The 22,899-nt window shown below is 39.6% G+C and overlaps 1 protein-coding gene across 1 annotated transcript; it reads right to left on the minus strand.

Moving 5' to 3' along the window:
• Window positions 1-217: 217 nt before the first annotated feature.
• Window positions 218-22,791, minus strand: LOC111234153 (lysine-specific demethylase 2B-like). Its single transcript, XM_022762093.1, has 21 exons — window positions 22,747-22,791; window positions 22,024-22,168; window positions 21,773-21,851; window positions 21,583-21,629; window positions 20,373-20,551; window positions 20,011-20,117; window positions 18,045-18,138; window positions 17,674-17,827; window positions 17,393-17,508; window positions 16,740-16,866; window positions 15,675-16,081; window positions 15,484-15,570; window positions 9,295-9,525; window positions 7,422-7,565; window positions 7,251-7,337; window positions 6,791-7,117; window positions 5,103-6,181; window positions 4,851-5,014; window positions 3,731-3,892; window positions 3,210-3,428; window positions 218-2,396 (listed from the first exon to the last, which is right to left on the minus strand). The coding sequence occupies exons 1-21, from the start codon at window positions 22,789-22,791 to the stop codon at window positions 2,215-2,217; spliced, it is 4,182 nt and encodes a 1,393-aa protein (XP_022617814.1). The 3' UTR covers window positions 218-2,214.
• Window positions 22,792-22,899: the final 108 nt, after the last annotated feature.

Consider the following 22,899-nt stretch of genomic DNA (forward strand, 5'->3'; position numbering starts at 1 on the left):
GTTTTCAGATTGCTTACTTGGGCATCTATCTGCAGCACGTGTTTGTTTGGTTTCACTGTAAACAGATACATCAGTTCTGTTGTATTTCTGACAAAGCTGCTGCTCATACAGTGTTGGCTGGAGTATTGAATCACACTTGCTGTTACCATGGTAACGAAGGGGGGTCGCCAAAATCAAAGCAGGGCTAAAAGCCAAAGGACGGAAACCACACACACGGTTCAGTATTTAAAATGAATTTTAATATCTCAAAGGTTGACTTAACTTTTCCTAGAGGCTTTACATGTACAGTATGTACACAGAACATTTACAGTAATGTACTAAAATATGTTATGGAGACATGGTTGTCTAATAAAAAACAAACAAATACAATTAAAATGTAAACCCATCCACTGAACTGTATCAACTGCTATTCAAAAGGTACACAAAAAACTTTGAAAGACTTTATTTTAAAAAAGTTTAGTTTTAAGATCAAGAAAAATGCAAATCTACTGAATCGTTACACCGTAGAGCCTGAAATTTTATTAGACAAGTTCCAATAGCAAAATTTGTGATTTCTTTATCACTTTAAATATTATGATGATGAATACAGGCGCACAGTGAGACCAATACTTTTAAAACAAAAGTCATAAAAAATAAACCTTTTAAGAAACAATTTTAAAGAAAACAACCCTGGTTTCAGCAGAATCTGTGACTAAGAATAAAGAATAAACAAAATCCGTTTTTACTTTTACATTTTCACAAATCTTTCGGGAAAGATGTCTTGCAGTATGGGGTGTATGGACATATAGTGCCTGTGAACCTCTCATCTCATTCTGTATTTACTATATTTGGCCCTAAAACACAATTTGTCAACCTTGTGGGCAGGACCCCATGTCTGGAGATTGACATGGACTTACTAGACTGATACACCAATATTGGCTTGACATGTTTTAAATAAAAGATAAAGGTATTCCCTTAACTGTGCTATACTGAAATTTCTGGGGTCATGAGAATTTTGGGTTATACAATATAAAAAGTCATAGTCATAGTGGAACAAAGTTGAAAAAGTCCTTTTCCATTTATCTTTTGGCCTGTTGTCTGTTCTCAACTGAAAGATTTGTGCAAATGTTATTTCCATTTCCTGGGCTTTGTCGATTCTTTATTTCTGGCATGATTCAGCACTGACTCTCATTTTTTTAATCGCATGGAGTTCAGCTAAGGACAGGAGTAAACAGATGGTTATAATATTTAACAGTTACTAACTCTACTGACTGTGTTGTAAACAGATTTCTTTTCTGCATGCAGCGCTAAAACGCTTCCTTTCACAAAGCACCAACAACACTAAAGGGTGATGTCTGACAGACACCTTTGTATGCAGGTATGTCTTAATATAATATAACCCAGTAACTAGAAGCTGTTAGTAGAATGCGCAGGACATTTTAGTGTTGAAAAAATAGGCTTTATACACTGTACACTGTAGAGTGTATGTGTGAATACATTCATGTATTCATATTTACTGTATCAGTGCAAATAAACTCTTTAAACTTTGCTTCTACATATCTCATCCACAAGGACAGAGCAACATTGTCTGTAGTCTCATGAAAAACAAAATGTACAGGTACCTTTGTCCAATCAGAAACAGGGCACTGACATATATATTAAAATACAAAAACACCCACACAAACACAAACTACCAACCTACAGTTTGGCAACAAATCATTAGACCTTTGCCTCTCAACAATAAAGAGCTCAACAGTAATGTCGACTGATTATCAATTTCAATGGTATGATACTGTACACTGGTGCAATCAATACTGCACATAAATGTATGAAACACTTTCTGATACAAAAATATTACTCTATAATGCAATAAACTTTGCATTGGAACAAAAAATAGTCTGTGAACACCAGAAGATAAACATGATACAATACATAAACAATCAATACAAAGAAATAAATAACTTATAAACAGGTGCAAACAACAACAAAAACGTTTTTGCAATATTGCCTTCGCTGGACAAGATTTCCATTTCTACATTCTGGCTTGGCAGCACAGCTTCCCTTTACATCAGCCTTTAGAGCAACAGACGCCGTCCTCGTGTCTGTTCAGTAGTCTGCAGATGTTTGTGAGACACGGTGCCGTTTCTCCACGAGCGCACAGTCATCTGCTGCCTCCATGTGGACAGTAGCTTCACCACTTGTAAAATGTCAAAACTGTCTCCCACGGTCCTCTGTCTAGCTGATCTTTTGCAGCAGTTTCTCCTCTATCAGTTCAAACTGCACGCTGACTGACATTTCTGCGATGAACTGGTCACATCCTTCCTTGGTCACCTGTTTGCAGTATCGCAGGTCGATGTGACATATGCTTCCGCAGCGTTTGAAATAGGTCAGCGACTGGTCTGTGACCCTGTTACAGACTGCACAAGGAGAAATTGGGTTAGAAGAAAAGGAACAAATGATGCGTAATGGGTCACCTGTACTGACAAAAAGCTATGACACACATGGATTAATCGACCCTTTAGGATATTCTAGGGCATGAAATCCAAAGGCCTCATTGTGGTGAGCAGTATTTTGGGACTGCTGCACCCAACAGGAAGCGAAGCTGCATTTGTCTTCCAGTTGTTTCCATAAATGGCATCCCAGAGAGACAACAAGCATATAATCTGATTAGTTTTAGCAATTTTGCACTTTCCACTAAATGTTGAAATCAATTTTTATGTAATTTAGTACCCCAATAAGTAACGCCACAAACTACAGCTTCCAAAAATGATCATAACGTTGAATCGAAACCTCTCTGAAACAGTTTCAACAAAAACTGAATATTAAAATCTTCACGAAGAGAGGATTTACTGCAGGACCGTAAAATGTAGGTGATTTCTATTTAACTGTGGTTTACCATTTTACCAAAGGTGACAAAGGTGACATTCAGTGCTACATTGAGTATCTGTCACAAGTTTAAGTCTCTCCAAGTTGATTTTCCAACCTTTGCTTGACATGAAATGACACAGGTTGGTGTGTGGAAGGTGGAAAGCAGAGTAAAAAATAGGCATGTACTTTGGAAAATGTTGTGTTGCAGTGTGAAGTTATGTTATTTGTGTTTAAGGGGACCGGTATTGATCCTTCAGCTAAAGAGATGATACTTCAATGCATCTAATAAATTCAAGTTTCAGCCATGAGAGGGAGCAAGTCAGATGCAGGCAGATTTACAGCCAACAAAGACAGGCTCGCACCTGACAGGTTGATGTCAGTGAGCGAGTCTCTGGTGGTCGTCCCTGCAGCAGTCAGGATGTTGACAGACTGGTCAGTCACGTGGTTGCAGTAGCTGAGATCCAGCTTGGATAACAAGGGCATGTAACGGATGATGAGACGCAGAGATGTGTCCGTGATGTCCAGCCCTGCCAGACGCAGGTCCTCCACGTTACGCAGCTTACTCCTGTTGTCTAACTGACCTTAAAAAAAAGAGAGAAGGGGATTAACAGTGGGATAGAGAAAAAGAGAGCATTTACTGTCAGAGTATTAGTGTGCCTGAGCGTATGAATTAGCCCTCGTGGTAAACGTGGATATTTGTTGTGATTTTTGTGTTTGATAGTTGATCATGTCGCTATATATGTAATTGCAGGATACATCCAGTGATGTTCTATATTTTTCTTATGATCATTAATTTCCTATTTATTACTCCTTGGTCATGCTCACTCTGTTATCCTCTACTTTCTCGCTGTTTAGTCAGAGCCTGTGAATAGCAGGTCGGTACCTGGCCTGTTATCTGTGGGGGGCGACAGCAGGTCCCTCATCTGGGCATCTTTCAGTCCCTCAACCCACTGAACATCCAGAGTTCGCAGCAGAGGACAGCTGGAGGTGCAAAGAGCAGAGACGGCCACCCAGGAGCATCCCGACAGCAGCAGCACACGCAGACCTGCGGGGACAGCAAAGACATCCAACACGTCATGTCAAGTCAAGCTACATTTTCTTTGTGTTCTTTTGTCAACTCCATTAGGGGTTTTCTACGTGGCCACAAGCAGCAACATAGCAAGCTAAATATATACTGCAGATTCATCTCATATTCAGCCTGGTTAAGAAATGTGTCCTATTTTCCAGGTTTTCTGTCTCCAGAGTTTTAGTTAATCTGAGGTCACAAAATAAGCCGACACAGATGCAGTGAATATTCGTGTCTAATTAACTGAATGATCCGGCAAAGAGATTTATGAGTAACAAAAAAAAAATCATACAAAGTAAACCATCTAAATTCAGGAGGCTCTGGGGATACAATTACCAACATGGAGGAGCCATGTGGGAGCATGTTACTGCAACACTTGGCTCATATTCAGAAAGTTTCACAAAGACAATACTCATCTGCTCCAGGAAAATAATAACATATCTGCCTCTAGTACCTTCTGTAATCTGCAAAAGGAAATTTACTCAAAAGTTAGATAACTTTAATATTTCCCTGTATATTACATACTGGTTAAATACATAGTTCATTTGGTTAAATTACTGCATTACTGCTAATGGTTACTATTGTAAGGTTGTATCAAGGTGAGTCACCCTCTCCCGGTACCCATATAATTTACCTTTCGAGTAATTTTTTCATTTTCATAACCACTAAGAACCTAGTTCCTCATTTCATTCCATTAATTATTTTTTATAACATACAATAATTATGTAGGGAGAAACTAAATTTCAAAAAGAGATCTGTCTCAAAAGGACCTGCCCAGCTATAGTGCATTTTGGGGTTTTTACCTCCCTTTTGTCCCCTGCTTCATGTAATATTTAACACACACAAATACCTTCCAAAATTGCATCTTATCTCATCTACTGGCCGTTTATAAAACACAAACACAGTGCAATAGTTTTCAGGTTGAATGTTTATTTACCTGGCAGTCTGTTGATGAGCCAGCTGAGTTGCTTCTTGGAGATGTTGGTCCAGCTGAGGTCCAGAGCTACTGGCTGTCTCCGGATGATGCCGCTCAGCATGAGTGGCGTGATGGACTTACAACGGTTTAGATTGATGTGCTTCCAAAGCCTCTTGTCACAGCACCTGGCGAGACACGCAGGAAATACCTTCAACGCTGTGTGATGAAGTGTGGAAGACGTGCTCTCAACTCCACAGTGCATCTTGTACTCACCATCTGTTCCAGGTCCTGCACACGCGCATACACACACAGAGATCTCTGTGAGTCAGGTGACTGAACACCGTCATCCACATCTCTCGTCGCATCACGTGAGCTTCACCGTCGTTGAGAGGCAGCCTGTCAGGCGGGGGGCTGATGGGTGGGGGCCGGATCACATGGCGCTCCATTTGGATGCATTTTGGCGGTGACCGGCAGGGGAGCGGCCGGGGGCATATCGGTGTGATTGGTGTGCTTCTGTTCCAGCCCAGGGGAGAGTAACCGCGTGGCGTGCCGTTCACCTCCCGCCCGCGGTGTCGCAGCCAGTCGCCCAGGTCGCTGCTGCCGTTATTAAGAGGCCATCTAGGCTTCTGGTCTTCTACTTCATTCTCGGGCTCAGGTTTTATTGGCCTGTGGTTTTGATTGGCCAGGCAGTCCTCTGTTTTCAGCGGGCGTCTGTTTTGATTGGCCAAACCTTCTTCCATTTTAAGGGCCCTGCGGCTCTGATTAGTGGTTGAGTCCTCTGTTTTCAGTGGTTTTCGGTTCTGATTGGTCACTGAATCCTCATTCTTCAGTGGTCGTCGATTGTGATTGGCCGGACTGTCCTCTGTCTTCACTGGACCGTGGTTTTGGTTGCTCAGACAGTCTTCCGTCTTGGGAATCTCCTGGTTGAACTCTTTGCTCAGCTCTTTGTTGGGGAGGCGTCGCCGTTGATGGCGAGCCTTAAGATGAGCAGAGCTCCTCTCCTGAGCCTCTCCTGATTCGCTGCTCGGCCCAGCTCTGGGAGAGTTGGAGGAGGAATGGTCACTTTCTCTGGCTGCAGATGTCCTCAGCAGAGGACTTAACATGACCTTGCCTTTTTCCTCTGCACTACTGTCTCTCTCTTTTGTCAGCGTCTCCTCTTCCTCTTCCTCCTCATCTTCGTCTTGGTCCTCATCATCATACTCATTTTTCTCCTTTAAATGAATTCTGTCCAAGGGGAATCCATCTTCTTCATGATCCTCCTGATCGTCGTCTTCATCACCGTGATCGTTCTCTGTCTTGATTTGACGCAGCAGCTTCGGAGTCATGGGATCATCTGGTTTTGAAAGCTTCTTCTACAAAAGAATGAGGAGGAACATAATTATATTTGAAGCAGTCAGAATTGTCTGTTTATCACTGTGATGAATTTGAGAATACACTAATTAAAGTTTTTCATATTTGATTTTTACTGTATATTCTATTTTCAATATAATTAAGGGGGCTTTATGAAATTCTGACATATTTCAATCTAATTTTTTAATTAAAAATAGAGACAAATTGGTCCAAGAAACCCTCCAGGACAGTGTCTGCATAGCAAGCAAATGCGCACTTGATCTTGACCCAAAAGCTGCTCCAGTGCTTTGCATATTTTCATCCAGTTCAATTCTTCTGTTCTCAGGATTTCTATGTCCTTCCCTTGACAGCCACATCTGTTTGCTTACTGCTGCTGCTGCTGCACCACGACCTGCTAGATGTACTACAGCTGTTAATTTCACACAAAATTTGAATACAATACAAATATTACAGCTCATGGTTAACAACGTTCTGATGCTGTGATGGTATGTTATCAAGTGTGCTCATTAAAGTGTGTTTTTGACACATCTGTTCAAAAGCATGTTGTACACCTAGGAGGCACCACTTTGTTCAGTATAACTGACAAGATTACAAATAGATGAGGCTCTTACCTTCTTTTTCACAATGACAGGTTCATCATTGGTGTCAAAAAGTTTCCTCTTTTTCCTTAGTGGGTTGTCTTCGAGCCTTGGTCGGGGCGTACCATCCAGAGACAGCAAGGGAGGGCGTTTTTTTGGCGGCTCTTCGTCTTTCCTCTTGGGGATTTCTTCCCGCTCTGCTTTCCTCTTCACAGCAGATGTGGTCGTCAAAGCAGTAACAGTTGCTGTAGCCACCATTGGGGGGTCAGGCTCCTCTTTTGAATCCCGGTTTAAGCGTGGTTCTTTCAGTAGCGAGCCAGGAAGGTTTGATGCATACTTAAACCCTGGCCCCCTTTTTTGCTTTGAGGCCAAAAGGTTAGAAAAAAGAGAGCACAACTTTATTTTACTGGTTCTGACATCCTGAGATACATTTGACTTTTAAATCAGTTCATGATTTAGACTCATACAGAATGAAGTCCATACAGATGCTTACTTTCCCTGTTTTCCCTGCATGGTTGCACTTTGGGCACTCCCAGCAGTTTGGCAACTCATCATTGACAACTCCGTTTGAATCTTTTACCTGAACAAAAGGAGCACATAGACACTATTTGAGTAATTGAGTAATTTCACAAATTTTTTTCAATTTCAAAATTGAGTAATTTACCTTAAGACAATTAGGATGGACAATCTCATTGCAGATAGAGCACTCCATGAGCATGAGATTAAATTTTTCCTCCTCATCCTCCACAGTGTCCTCCTTCCCTGCCTCTCCACAGACAAGACACACTGCTGTGTGGGGCAGGACAGGCTGGAGAAAAAACACAGGCGACGAGATAAAGTCAAATCACTGTCCTCTTTTAGAACAATTTCTTTTGGTCAAACTTGTGATTGACAAACTAGCTAGCCCACACTTCATATTCTGCCACTTATATAATATCCATTAGTTTAAGGTTCCATTACAACGCTGCACTAGCTATCTGCAATGTTTTGTGTACGATACCTGTGGGCTAAACAGCATACAGACACTACAATCTTTGGAATGTGATGCAAAGCATATTACTGTGATTTCAGAACAACGCCCACTCACATTACTCAAACTGAGAAACCAGAAAATTAAAAATCCAATCTGACTGATGTAATACTGACGTGATGTGGAGACATATTTTACATTAAGGTTATGGACAGTTTATACAGTAGAATGAATTGTGTTTCTGTTATTTTAATTATTTTAATCATTGTTGCTCTAAAAAAATTTTTATTCATTTGTATTTGATTATATTCACTCTGAATCCAGTATGTCCTGAACTTAACAACTTCCAGCTTGTTTGTTGATTATTGTCAGTTAGTAAGCAAGCTAGATGCATTACTCATGTGGCACAGCAGGTGATGATAAACTGTGGCATATACTTAGCTCTGAGTACTGCTCTGAAGCAGTATCAGACTAAGTGAACATCAAGAGTGGGATAAACATATTGGCATAGCTTAAACCACACATTTCTAAACAGCTGAAGACCTCAAGTGTGGGATAATGGCACAGATGCCAAGTCTCTCTCACTTTATGGCAGCCAGACATTCAAACTGAATCTACCTCGTCGTCCTTATACTCTCTGTTGCGGAAACAATCAAACCCATTCCTCTCTACGTGTCTCTGTCCATGGTGCTGAAATATTCAAACACACTCTCCATGGCTGTCTGTAAGTCCTGCTAACACTTCTACTGCTGCTACTACTTGCTTTTATTATTATTACCAGCGTCACCACTACAACAAATGGAAAATAGTAACCAGCAACCACTCAGAGTTACCATAGCAACCACCTGGAAAACCCTACCAATCACCTTGTATTGCCCTAGCAACCATGTAGAACACCCTAGCAACAACCTCACAACCACATGGACACACCCAAAATCAGGTATTCAAAATTAAAAGAAAGCCAAGACCTTGAAGCAACCATTAATGGAATAGTTTGAGATTTTGGGAAATGCACTTAAAAGACTGATACCACTCTCATGTCTGTATGCTGAATATGAAACTACAGACAGCAAACTATTACTGCCTACCAGCACCTACAAGCTCACTGACAAATGTGTTACATCTCATTTCTTTGAGCAATACAAAAAAGCTAAATGTAAAAATGACAAGCTGTGGTTTTATGGGGGTTTAATATTGCTTGGCCAAGTAGTGACTTCTTTACTGATTGTCTGACAGATTCATGCTGTGACAAGACGCCAGCAGGAAATCATTTGGGGGTTTGTGTATGTTAAACAAACAAGATATAAAGTGTTAATTTGGGAGCTTTATAGGTGCTAGTAGGTGGATTTTTTTACCTTAGGACAGACCCAGTCTAGCTGTTTCCCTGTTTCCAGCTCTTATCCTAAGCTAATCGGCTGATGGCTGATTCACAGTAAACATACGGACACAAAAGTGGTTTCAATCTTGTCATTTAACACTCAGAAAAAAGGCAAGTAAGTGTATCTCTCTAAATGTCAAACTATTCCTTTAACATTGTCTATATGAGCAATATGAACAAGGAACTTACTGCGATGCACTGCCTCATGATGCAGGACTGTTTCATACGGCCCGGACCACCGAACTTCTTCATGTCTTTACAAAAGTGGCACTCTCCACACTCTGTCCGCAGGCATGCCTCACACTTCCGACAGCGGGTCCTTCTCCTCCTGGCGCCAGATGTTCCCCGACTAGCTGACAGCTTGACTGCTGATGCAGGAGAAGCTGCCATCTTAGGTTTCGGCCGATTGGGAGGCCGGGGCTAAAAGGATGAAGAGGATACACTGTCAAGTACCAAAAACCATAAGCCAACAAATATTAGACGAATAGGCATCTAAAGGTCTGATGAATTAGTTTGTTGATGAAGCATGAATGTATTATTTAAAAAAAATATTTATCAATGTTATTCTGCTACATATTAAGTATGCTACTAGAAATATACATAAACATATTCAATTATAATAAGTGTATTTATATAAGTGAAGTCATACGTATAATAATAGTGTGAAGCATATTTGGAGCATGTTGTGTGTCAAAGGCAGCACGCTTGCATTAGCTTTTTTAAAAAAAAGAATTTTAAGTTTGGGATCCTCATCTGACCAGATACTAAATGGTCAGAAAACGAATTATTAATTAATCATTCTGTGATGTTTTTTTTGTTTCCAATTTATAATGATTTTTTGAACAAGGAAGGCATGATGCTAAAGAACACCTCAATCTAAAGCTCTGAATTTCTTAGCATTTCACTTCATTAAATAATTGTGCTATGGCCCAATAATAAGCACTTACAATCATGTTATATAATAAGAAAGACCAAAACATTATATTGAATTCAGCTGGGGTCAGTGTTATGCTGGATGTTGGTGGTACTGCCTGATCCTTTTCTCTTTCTGATTCTGGGTCAATGATTACAAACAAAAATACGTACAAAATATATATTAAAAAAATGTAAAACAGAAAAAAGCACCTGCATCCTTATATGCATATACATATAATGTACATTTTCAAACACAAATCTGATCAAGACACGCTGTGTATAAACACATTATTCATGGCTTTTAAAGCACTAGATCCAGGAGAAAACAAACACATCAAGAATGTCCCCAGAGGCGTCTTCCAGATTTAGTACTTCACTTGCTTGCATGTTCCTACTTCAAAGAGAAGCTGCACTTATGGCTACATTTCACACATGGATCACTAGGACCCATTATTCTGTGTTAGGGGGCGTGCAGACAGATTTATAACAGTACACATTAAATGTGCTCTATTTAATAGAAGCGGGTAATGGAGATGAGATGCCTTTGATCTGCATCATTACTGTTCTTGTGTTATATATTTTGCTCCTTTCCAAGCTCAGAACCCAACCACAACAATGTATTTTTAACATGAAAACCACATGTCAAAATGCTGCCAACCGTGCCACGTGAGGAAACGTGTGGCAGTGTGTGAGATGAAATAAACGAGAATGAGGAGAGAAAAACGCTGCAGCTCTTGGAAATGAAGATCAGATTTCTTTAGTTACATCGGCAGTGCAGATTTTCCTAGCGTCAGCATAGCAACAGCCACGTCCCGTTCCCTAACAGAACAGTCTATGACACACAGACTTGTAACCAATAAGAACTGTAATGAGACCCTCTAACAGAAAAAGAAAGCAGCCTCAATCTTAGGCATATTACAATAATTTATTCTAACAACAGCCATGAAATAGACTGACATAGGCATTCAGATATGTGGTTACCAGACAGGATTAGAGTGAAATATTGGGGTGGGGGGGGGGGGGGTTGGGCGTGTGCAGTCTGTACTGTACTGTTCTGTTTTGGGGGTATTCAGGAGGATTACAGACAGGAGGAACACTGAAATGAGACCAGATATCCCAGGAAAAGAAACCCAGCACTGGAGCTAAAGCACCGTATTCTGTAACACTGGTCCCGCCAGGTACAAGTGTCAGACCACAGGTTGAAGTTATGATCAATCTGCTGAAGTCAGAGCAAATTAAATAACAGGTAGCCAGACACTGTGGCGTATACTGTCTTTATCACTGTTCTGTTACACCTGGAACTCAAACTACATGTGAGATGGTTGAATTAAAAATGATAGAGGGGAAAAGATTGCCGATAGCTGTCCATATTGTCCCCTAAATCCCCTCTAAACCCCCCACTGTCTGCTAAGGGGGTGATCACGAAAGCAGATATCCCTCTGACAGTATTAAATGACAGACGAGGTTAACAACAATATTATGTCTCTCAGTAAGTAACTACCTTCTGTTTCAGGACCACATGTTTTTGCAACAGTATCTAAGACCAGGAAAAATGACACAGTTTAGTCTTTAGTTTAGCAATCAGTCATTGTTGTATACACACCTCTTTGCAGCACATAGTGTATGCAATATGCACGTGTCCCCCATTTGTAGAGTAATAAGGACAGTACAAGTGACCAGCTAGTAATTCCTGGGTTCTTCAAAGCTCATTCAGCTGGGAATCATTATGTGAAGCAGACTCTTATGTTCAGTGACACAGCCTTGGCAACTCTTGAGCTACTGTGGAGAACAGTGGAAATCAATTACTGTAGTGTACTTAACATCACCTTAAGCACACACTGAGGACAGGGCGTACTGAGCACAGATTGCAGAATCAACAGGAGTAAACAGCAATTGTTTTATCAAAGCAGAAGAAAATTCAAAATCAGATAGCTGGTTCTAGCAGAAATACACCTAAAGTCTACACTGACAGGAACAGATCAAAACCACATTTTTATGACGTTTCTCAAAAATTTCTCTTTAGGTTGTCTAGGAATATGCCTGGAAACAATTGACTTTGCAAAAAAAAAAAAAAAAATTGGGTTCACGAGTTCCTGGAGGGATTACTTTCCTGTTAAGCTTTAGAGATGGCATATGTTGTAAAGCTGATGCTGCACAACATGTGATCTGCTCTGGTACACAATATGTAGGGTTTTTCCCAGATTTTACTTAATAGACAAAGTTACACACCAAAAACCTCTGGTGTGTATAGTAACTCAGAAGCAATGAGGACTGTGGATTGAAAAACAGAAAAAATAGTTTCAATCAGTTTAAAAAAGAAAAAAAAACTTAGAGTATGTACACCGTGCTTTCAAGATGTTGACAAGATACTGTTCAAGCAGGTATTATGGCAGTTCAAATAAATCACAAGTTGTTCAGATTGGTGCTAGATGCTCAACTGTTGCCATGTTTGGCTTTTGAGCTTTACTACCTAAATTCTAAACAGTTACTTAGCCTGCTATGGATATCTTTAATTGCTGTTCAAATAGCTTAGCTGTGACACCAAGAACAGGTGCATTCACATGACTAGAGCAAACAGACTTGAAAATGTCTGATGGTATTTTTAAAAACGGAAAGAGAAACAAGGACTTAGTCATCTGCAGTCAATGTTTGTTTTTTTTTTTTAAATCCAAATGCACATAATTAATGTAAAGGGGTGTGGTTCAGAGTTAAGTCAGAAAAATATTTAAAATTAACACATTTCTTGCTGTGTAAGCAAGTCTCAGCTCATCACCCTGACATTCACACTGCATAATATCAAAAAAATAATTTCTTAATCACTGCCCGTCTCATTAACACATGCTCGCACAATAACCTTTTTTTTGTTTTGCTGTCACACATATTCTCACATGCACATCCGCTGCTTTTGCAATCAAACCATGAAAGATTCATTTTCTGCATCTACATGAATTCCCATTCCTCTGCTTCTCTCCTTTGAAACAACCAATAGCAGCCCTGGGGCTCTGAGCTATATAAACACAGCCTTCTCCTGATTGCTGGCTTTACCTGACAAAAACTCACAAGCATGCACACACACACACACACACACACAAACAGAAAACCTATAAGAAAAATAAAAATAAACAAAGAGCAAAAATCAAAGACCAAGCTTAGGTAGACTAAATCAATGCATTTCTCTCCAGGTAGCTCCATTTCCTCGCTGCCCTGTGATGCTGCACGCTGATCTGTCTGGCACAAGCATTCCTCTGGTGGCCTCACTATGCCTGCCTGCAGGGGTTTGATGTGCTAACCTGCTCAGAGTCTGAGTCGTAGTCCTCATCATCAGCGCTCAGCGACATGGCCATGGCTGGTTTTCACACACCGTCCAGCTCACAGCAAACTGACATGGCTGCAGTCTCCTCCTCCTTCTACTCCTGCTACTGCTGTCTGGCCTACAGCCCTCCCTCCTGCTCCAAAGCTCCACAATACCACAAGCAGATGTAGGAAACACAGACAAGCCTGCCTCATTAATATGGATCGACTCCCTGTAAAAGAGGAGGGGTGCTGGGAAGCACAGGACCAATGGGAGGCTGCTGTGCATCAGAATATGTACTGGGGTAGTCTGCCTCTATCCAATGAGAAGAGAAAATGCAGAAATTGTGTTGTCATATTCATGATGAGTATCACAGGAAGACGAGAGCAGGCTCTGCACAGCCAATAGAGCCAGATGGCATCTCATTACAAAAGGCAACACAAAGAGGCCCCACGACCAGCAGCTGGCCTTTGGAGGGATGGGTGGGGGTGATCCAGAGGCTCCATGAGACCAATAGAAATCACTTCCATACATTCATATACAACACATCCCATCCTCCCTCCTGCTGGGGCTTCTCTGCCTGTCACACAGACCATGCGTTGTTTGGACAATTAATTATTCACAGAAAATGAAAGCATGTACGATATTTAAAACATAAAATAGATAAAAATAGATTCATACTGTGGCAGACGCAAACACACTTTACTACTTAAACTTTACACTTCACCTCATTTTGGCTGACATGCTGTCTGAGCACCTACTGTATTCTTCACTACCCTTAAAATTATTTCTGCACATTTTGACAAAATTAATACTCATTTTAGTAATTAGTACTCTGACTTTCTAACCTGGAGCATTGAGGAAAAAAGACTCAATGTAATCAAAGGATAAATAATATAGACATGAAGACAACACAGGCCCTTCAAACCTGCAACTGTTTATAGCTGTTTAACATTGTTACAATGTCACTATTTCACATGGACTTTGTCTTAGGAGGTATTTTGTATAGCAAGCTGGTGCCCAAAAGACACATGCATGAAAGGCACTTAGGTAATGAACATCTACAGACTGAAAATATGACTGAAAATTTCCTTTTTAATTGCCTCTCATAAACACAATGACTATCGATTTCTGTAAACATTCACACCAGTTACAATAAATTCTGATACCAATTTGAGCTCCCAGTCAGCTGGTCTGAAAAACATGTCATGTAGTTGCTGTTCACAGTAATCAATGTTTTATGTTATCTACAATTCACTTAAATACTTGTTTTGTTATCCAGAGCACAAATTAAATTGTGTTCATGACAACAAAATACAGTATGTAGAAGGGGGGGGGGCTAAATAAATAATAAAAAAAACTCATTATATACTTCGTTAGGCAATACTGCAGCCTGTTAAGTCAAAATTATGCAAATAAGTACATCTACTGCTCCAGGGAAGGAGTGCAATGAGTTTCAAAGCAGGAGAGGGAAGAGAGTGTAAGAGGGACTGAAAGACAACGAGAGGAAAAATGAGGAAAAAGGTAAGAAAAGTAAGAACAGGGAACGCAAGAAAGAACAGGAGTGGGAATAATGTTAAGCATATAGGTGTGAGCAACAGAGTGTAGATGTACACACTGCTGATTTTTTATGATGATTCAATTAAAAAAAGAGATCAAAGAGAAATAAATTGGGTCAACCTGATGGTGCTTCAAATAAAAACTATTCTAGAGTAATGGTAAAAATAAAATTATAAAGTCGTATTAGTCTGCCTCTAATACTACAATTAAAATTCACTACTAAACCTTTTCTGACGATGAGTCATGTTTATCATTTACATATTTCTGTATTGGCAGCTGATTTGTAACTGTATGACACAAAAGTTATTTTATACCATTACTGGTTTTGAGCTGTTACTAGGGAGAGTAATCTGCAGGCTGTGGCACAAGAAAAAATACTTAATACTTAACAGCTAACTTCTCAGATGAATAGTTCAAATATTTTAGTCAAGCAACAGGTGCGTAACATCAAAACTGATTTTTTTTTTTCCATTGTATTTAGTGATCTAGCAATGAATGAACCAATGAATTGTGTATAAAATGTTCATCAACTTAATTTGAAAGCCACAAAATAAATATAAAGAACACTATTCGGTGCAGAAAGTGTCATGATGCACCTGACATATTCTTACCTTTATAGTTTTCTTAGGCCAGTACACCACAGGAAGTCCAGTGATCGCTAATTTGGGGTCATCATCAGCATGTTCCTTTAAGACAACCTAGATGGCCACAAAGACATTAAAAGGTAAAAATGAACTGTGTTATGTCTATTGAATCATATCTGTTATGTACTCATGTTTTTGTCATTTTTTTTGTTTCTTACCTTCATGTCCTCCAGCAGGGCCTGTGCGTTCTCTATTCCCTCTGGGACACTTTTCTTATTTTCAGGGAGTGACTCCAGCTTCTCTATCAGTGTCCTCAGTCCGCTCAGTTCAAACTCTGTCAAATGAGTCCATTTATTCTGAGACTCTGAGGCTGGAGAGTCAGAGGGGGTTTTGGGGAAATCTAGAGAAGTGGAGCAAGGATTACAGCTGTCCTCAGAGTCAACAGATAAAACTGCTTTGAGGTGTTGGCCCCTCCCGTTGTCAGGAGAGCAGGGGCCATCCTGAGTGACTCTCTCTGGTTTTTCACCCTGGTCCTCTCTCACTTGAGTCTCACATGAGTCCTCGTTCATGTCCTGGCTTCTTGAGTCAGAGGAGGGGCTCTCTGTGTTTGCCTTTGTTTCATAGTCTGAAGGGACAAAATAACAGAGGAATTGCATTACTAAATTACTTAATTTATATCTCTCAACATTGTTATTTTTCCAGTGCCATCAGGTGCAGAGATAATATACCATCTGGTAAAAGCAGAGAACCAGAGTGAATTATATGTCCAACAGTAATAAGCAAGTTTAAAAAAAAAAAAAGAAAAGAAAAAGAGAGATTAGAAGCAGCTGGGGGGATATACCTACATTTGTGGGTATGTTCATAGCTTAACAGGTGTTAGTTGGACATCCCCCAGCAGAACCAACACAGAAGACTGTCGACTTTTTCACTTTACATCAGCAAAGACAACTCTGTCCATAACCCACCCTTTCAAATCTAATGACCTGTCAGGCTTCACAGGTCTTGATTCATAGGTTTAAAGCAGCGAAAGAGAGCTAATGTTCACAAATGGAATTAGACTATCCTGGACTTAGAAATGAGGGCGTGTCGAAAATGTTACTGCAGAGACTGTTAGAATGCAGCAGGACAGATGGAGATCAGAAATATCATTCATTATTAACATATAATAAGAGATTTAGTAACTTGAGAGAGCTAATTACAACTGCAGCACAGGATTTTAACAGTATCACACAAGACACACAAGAGATGTTACAAAACTGCCTGCATTATGAAATTCCACTGACCCATTAGTACAGGTTCTTTACGGATCTCCTGAGAAAGGTAGGACCGTTTGGTCAGGCAGTGCAGGTATCTCTCCAGGACATACCAGCAGATCTCATGGTAGAAGGGGAAACGAAACTTGGAATGAACCTGAAAACAGGGACAAAAAAAACATGTATTTACATGCACTCAAGCAATCTAATTATTGCTGGCTTTTTGTAGTAACCTGATTTCTTAAATGCCACGTTATTAAAAGCCGGTGTTGTTGGAGTTCTGCGAGCACAGATTTCTGCCTGTTTTGACATGTGTACATTTGTATGACAGACTTCAGACAGGAAAAGTGTCAGTAACAGCACAGTGAAGGGATAAAGAGTCAAAGACATTTTTACAAGCTACCATCATAAAACACACACATAAGTATTGCCTTTGGGTCCCACATATCTTCCTCACTTTTACATTTGTGTTCACTGTCTTTTTGTCACTTCTAAATATTTTGCTCTTTGACTCTTTTCCCTTATTTCCCTTTCAATATCAATTACACTAATTCCCCCTCCACCACATCTCTAACTCTGATGAATCTTCCTCTGGCTCTCAGAGAGATTAATTTATCCCAGGAAGAGTTTCGTGTTCTGCAGTGCAGAACAGAGTTCAGCCACACATCAATGTAGACCCATACCTTGGTCCTATTCTCTATCTCATGGATGGTGAGCTGCATAGGAATGTTAAAGCTGTGCAGAATGTTGCCTCCAAATACCAGAGTGTCCTCTGGAGTGTAGACAGCATGAATCCACCCTTAGTTAAAAAAAAAAGCAAAAGTAAAATACTTATATAAAGAGATAAGGATTATAGAGGATTCATATACTGTATAATGCTCAGATGAAGCTTAAAATTTCTGTTCATTCAAGTGGCAGCTAATCTATTCCTTCTGGCTACTTTAAAACAACCATGCCAACACACCAGATGGGATGAAGAAGGTGTATCCTTGCTTGAGCTCCACTCTCTGGCATCCATCAGCTCGGTCTCCCAGGAATATGTCACTCTGCTTGCCTGACAGGACCCAGTCCTCATATAGGGCAAGGTTATGAGCGGTGGGAGGCACCAGCCAGAACACCTGAGGAGAAGCAGAGATCCTTATTTAGAGATTATACTGTACAGTCATGGCCAGGTTAGATCAATTATCAACTCTGTAACTGTCATACTCAAGGTTTTCAGAAATATTACCTGACATACACCTTCTTAATTTCTGTCTTAAATGTTCAATGACATTAATACTAATAAGGGAAGGCACAAAATATCAGATATGTTTGGAGAAACTAGAATGAACTTACTTTCTGTCCCTTGAATACATGATACCAAACTGAAGTTCCCCCAAAATCGATGTGGAAATCTGTGTAGCAGCCCTTCACACTCATCAGACAATACCTATAAGAGAAAATTAAACAACAAAATAATTTACAAGATACACACTGTACAAAGTAGATATTAAGGCCACAGCATCCATAAAAATGTCTAAAAAGGAAAAGCACAGTTCAACCAATTACAAGATAGCAGTAATCTCAGTTGTGTTTTACAAAACATTAGCTACCAATAAAAATCACTCACACGAGCACTACAGCATAGAAAATTGTTCACAATAGGACATCGTTCCTCCGGAAATTAATTGGGGAATGATTAGCGCTGCGAGACATAAATGATTCACCAATTTAGCTCTGTTTATTAGAAAAAAATCTATGCACTGAGGTGTAAACAGAAATTTAAAGAAAGGAAATCTTTACACTGTATTATGTTGTGCATCCCACTGAGAGATGATGTGACCGTTTCTTGAAACAAATGAAAAGCTAGTTAGCCAGTCAGTCAGTTGTAGCAGTCTAAACAGATAAATGTCAAGATTGGTCAGTTAAGATGCTGAATGATGTGGTAGCCTTATGCCAGCTATACTTCTGCTCCATCAGGATAACAAATGACTTTGACTGCGGCAATAATGAAAAATTAGAAATCAAAAATTTCACTTGCATAAGAGAACATGACAAATCAAAGACAGACCATTATTTAAGACTGCAACTAACAGTTATTTTCATTATAAATAAATCTGCTAATTATTTTCGTGATTGGTCATACAATTGGTGGTTGAATAGTGAAAAATACCCATCAAATCACAGCTTCCTAGAGGCTGAGCTGACGTCTTCATGTTGCTAGTTTGGTGTTTTTACTCTTAAGAAACACATATAAAACATTAACAAACTACCAGTCAATAATTACATATTTCTATTGCGACATTTTGCGATTGTGACTATTTGCAAAATGTATATGATTTACAAATTTGTAAAAGGACTATTAAGCAAAGCTTACTCTGAAAATAAACAAAGCTGTACAACATATCAATACATTAAATTCATGCCCTATATTTAACATCATTATGACAGAATGATTATATGCTAAAATAGATTGAAAGACAGCAAAGAAAATTTTCAGGCAACATTGTGACAGGTAGCAGTTTACAGGGAAGCCTTCAAGCATCAGTCTGCTTACGTAAAAATTGCAAGCATAAAGATGTTTGAAAATGTTACAATAAAATAAGTGTTTCCCCACAGTTAACCTGCCATAACTTGGAACACTGTAATTTTTAATAAAGCTGAATAAGCATCATGTCTGCACCCACACGAAGCGTTCCTTGAATATTAAAACAACAGATAAACTCCACTGGTGGAAACTAACCACTAGCGGTGAAGCTGGGATGAAAACTGCTGGTTTCTGTATTATTCCATCTTTTACAGCCCAATACCTACCGCAAGCACACACCTAAGCCCAATGAGCAGTATTTTATAAATCTAATTAGAATGTAATGTCACTCAGGAAAGGGACAGACAGGGGGGAAGTGGGATTAGCAGGGTCTCTTTATGATGGGAGTGAGGAAATAAGAGCAACTATGGATAAAAGGAACAGCACGGTTGGTTTCGATTCTTAGCTATGTACTAATGCTGACAGCTGATTGGCCGAGAGGTGTCTGTGCAGTCAGACCACAGCTGTTATAAACCATCCTCCACCATTGAAAACTCTGCTGCCTAGCAACAATCAAGAGCACTTACAGGAGGTGGATAACACTGACAGTATGCAGCGCTCTACAGTGATGGAGACATTCATATGGGAGGGGAATCTGTATTTAGTACCAAGGAAGCAGAAATTTTCTCCAAGTATTTTTTATACCTTGTTCTACACCTATTTTTTTACTTTGACTGACACACAGCTCCAAAGAGGACTTTGTCAAAACAGACACACAATTGAGTTATTTCATACCTTTGCACTTTAGGGTACTTCATCTCTGAGATTACATTAGTGGCTTCTGTTTGACTTTGTTTCAGATCAGGAGGCCACATGTTGTCCACCCAGTCAACTTGATCCACCTGTGGGAGCAGTCAAAACAGCACTTTTAGCCATCAATCAGTGCTGTTAGTCAAACTGACTTTGATTATGGCACCAGGTTTATTACCTTCATATAACACTTCACAACATCAGGTGGACTAACTTAATTATTATTGTTTATTTATTATTAACAATTTATTTAATATCAACAATGACCTAATGGACACATGAATTTCCCCTAGGGGATAAATAAAGTATCTATCTATCTATCATACAGAGAGTGTCTGTTATGTTACCACTGTGGGTCGCTTGATGAGGTTCTCCAGCTTAGTGTGGCTGAACTCTAAGCTAATGACATTGAAGAGTTTGTCCCGCTCTTCCTCTGGCGTCTCATAATACCGGACAAACTGAGCCATGCTCATTTCAGAGCCTTTCTGAGTGCTCACATCCATGACATCCACAGACCGACGACTGCCTGCAAGAAACATCCCGGACACAAGGTGAAATTAACTGACTCATTACCATGTGATACAATCTGTCTGCAAGGTGGAATAAAGAGAATCACATGCTATTTGAGATTTATACACAGAAAATTTGTATTGTTCACATTTGATAAGATTCCAACATGAATAACTGCAGTATCTCACATGTAATTCATCATCTATTCCACTAGGTGGAGCAACTACACCCCAATCGTGCTTTCAGGTTTCACTTTACAGGGTTGCATCTTAGTGTATTCTAAAATAATTATAGTTGGAAAATTGTCTGATCATGTTGTTTAATATATTAATAACAGATTTTTAAAAAATGTGCAAGATACTAGATGTAAACATATAGTTTTTAAAGTATTACATAGAATGTCCCACAGTAAGTGGACATGGACACACACACCTACTTTGACCATCCATCACCCATATACTGTAAAAACGACAGGCAGATAAACAGAGACAGCCAGGAGTACAGTGTGTTCACTAATTAAATAACAACATAATAAATCAACAACAGTGTTACCGGTGTAACAAGATATATAATTTGTGTAATTTAAAAATACTGCAACTACGACCTTTTACTTCTTTGTGAATTATGTCCACCTGCCTGTTTACTTTTAGCAATACTTATTAGTTTTGGTGCTTACTTTTCTTTTGAATGAGCACTATCATACAAAAAAACAGCAGCTTTTTTTTTTACACTGGATTTTACACTTTCTTCCACTACTTTTCACAGGCTTTGAACTCACTGTCCCAACCACGAGACAGATATTAAAAATAATAATTTATTATCATTCAATCGTTTTGCTCACTCACTCACTAACCTACACAGTTGTTACTCCACCAGCTCTTATTCTCTGGTTTGGCAGCTGGGATACTTTCTCCCTTTCAGATGCACCAAATTGCTACATCAGTACACATGCATGGATTAGCTTTATTTTGAGTGTGTGTGTGTGTGTGTGTGTGTGTGTGTGTGTGTGTGTGTGTGTGTGTGTGTTGTTTGTAGCATTCAACTTACCAACTAAACCTTTAATTTCACTAACTGTGAATTCTGGATCAGGCATTCTATGTGAATCAAAGACAGGGATAGATGACATTCAGTTCATCTGTTACATGGACTGCCAAATGGCTAAAAACGCAAATATACAGCAAGTACTGTCAAAAGTTATTCTTAATAACTATCAGTAAACAGGTCGATGGCTTCTCACCTGATCCCTAGTCCATCTTTCTCTTTAAAAATGAGTGGGATCCTGAGAGCCTCCCTTTGCACATACTCATAAGTGAAGTCTGCAAGACAGTGAGTGTGTGTTTTACTCCAAAGCATTTATAGAAACAAGCATTTATAGAGGTGAAAAAAAGAAAGTCATGCATCTTGCTGGACAGATATCTGCTTGTATTGCAATAACAACAGAGCTATAACTGATCAAAAGAAAATATAGTGTTATCAATGTTATATTACCTTTGCCCTCCATCAGGTGGACAAAGTTTGCGTTGTAACTGTCACTGACGAGCTTTTCCTCCACGCTGAAACCTCTGATGTTTGTAATTTCTTCAACGTCAGACAAATCCTCGTTTTCGTCATACATCCTCCGGCAGATGGAGCGCTGCCATTGAAAACGAGATGATTTAAATGACAAAACTGAAACACGAGTGCAGAGCGAGCTCATACTGTCACAAAGGCCCCTGTCTGTATATAAACAGACCGTATGACTTGTGCAGAGTGACTTAAAATTATTTTATTGCAAACTCAAAACTGGATGAAGAGGGGAGTTTTTTTTAATAGTACGTTACGTTACTGCAGTAGCATCGTTTTTTCTTAACTGTGACGTCAAGTACAATAACCATTAAAAGACACTTGTCCTGGGAGAAGGCAGCTGTGTTTGTTGGTACGTTATCCCATAACGATAAATGTAAAATGTTTGCAAGATTTCACTGATTTAGATGTTGGTTTATCTTGTTTTAACTAACGTACGCTCGCTGAACTATTATGAAGACAAAATAAGTTTTAAAATCTAAAATGACAGGTCTATCGTTTTTTCTTTCATGGGCTCTGACTTGAACAGCTTTAGTGACTTGACAAATATCCCAACGGTTGTAGTTGCAAGCGTTAGCTTAGCTAACTAATTAGCTCGCTGCCAGTCTCGCTTCATAAGCTAACGTTAACACGGCAGATGGTACACACCAGCCTGCGTCCAGATTCAGCACACGTTTCCGCGGGCTGTGCCATCGTCTCTTGTGAATGTTTTCCAGTCACTCAGTTTCGGGAAAGCATCTTCGTGCGTGGCGAAGTTAAAGAAGCACTTTAGCTACACGCTTTTCAGGTTCAAAACAAGGG

Source organism: Seriola dumerili, unplaced genomic scaffold (genome assembly GCF_002260705.1).
Source record: "Seriola dumerili isolate Sdu_G_001 unplaced genomic scaffold, Sdu_1.0 BDQW01000442.1, whole genome shotgun sequence".
Lineage (NCBI taxonomy): Eukaryota > Metazoa > Chordata > Actinopteri > Carangiformes > Carangidae > Seriola > Seriola dumerili.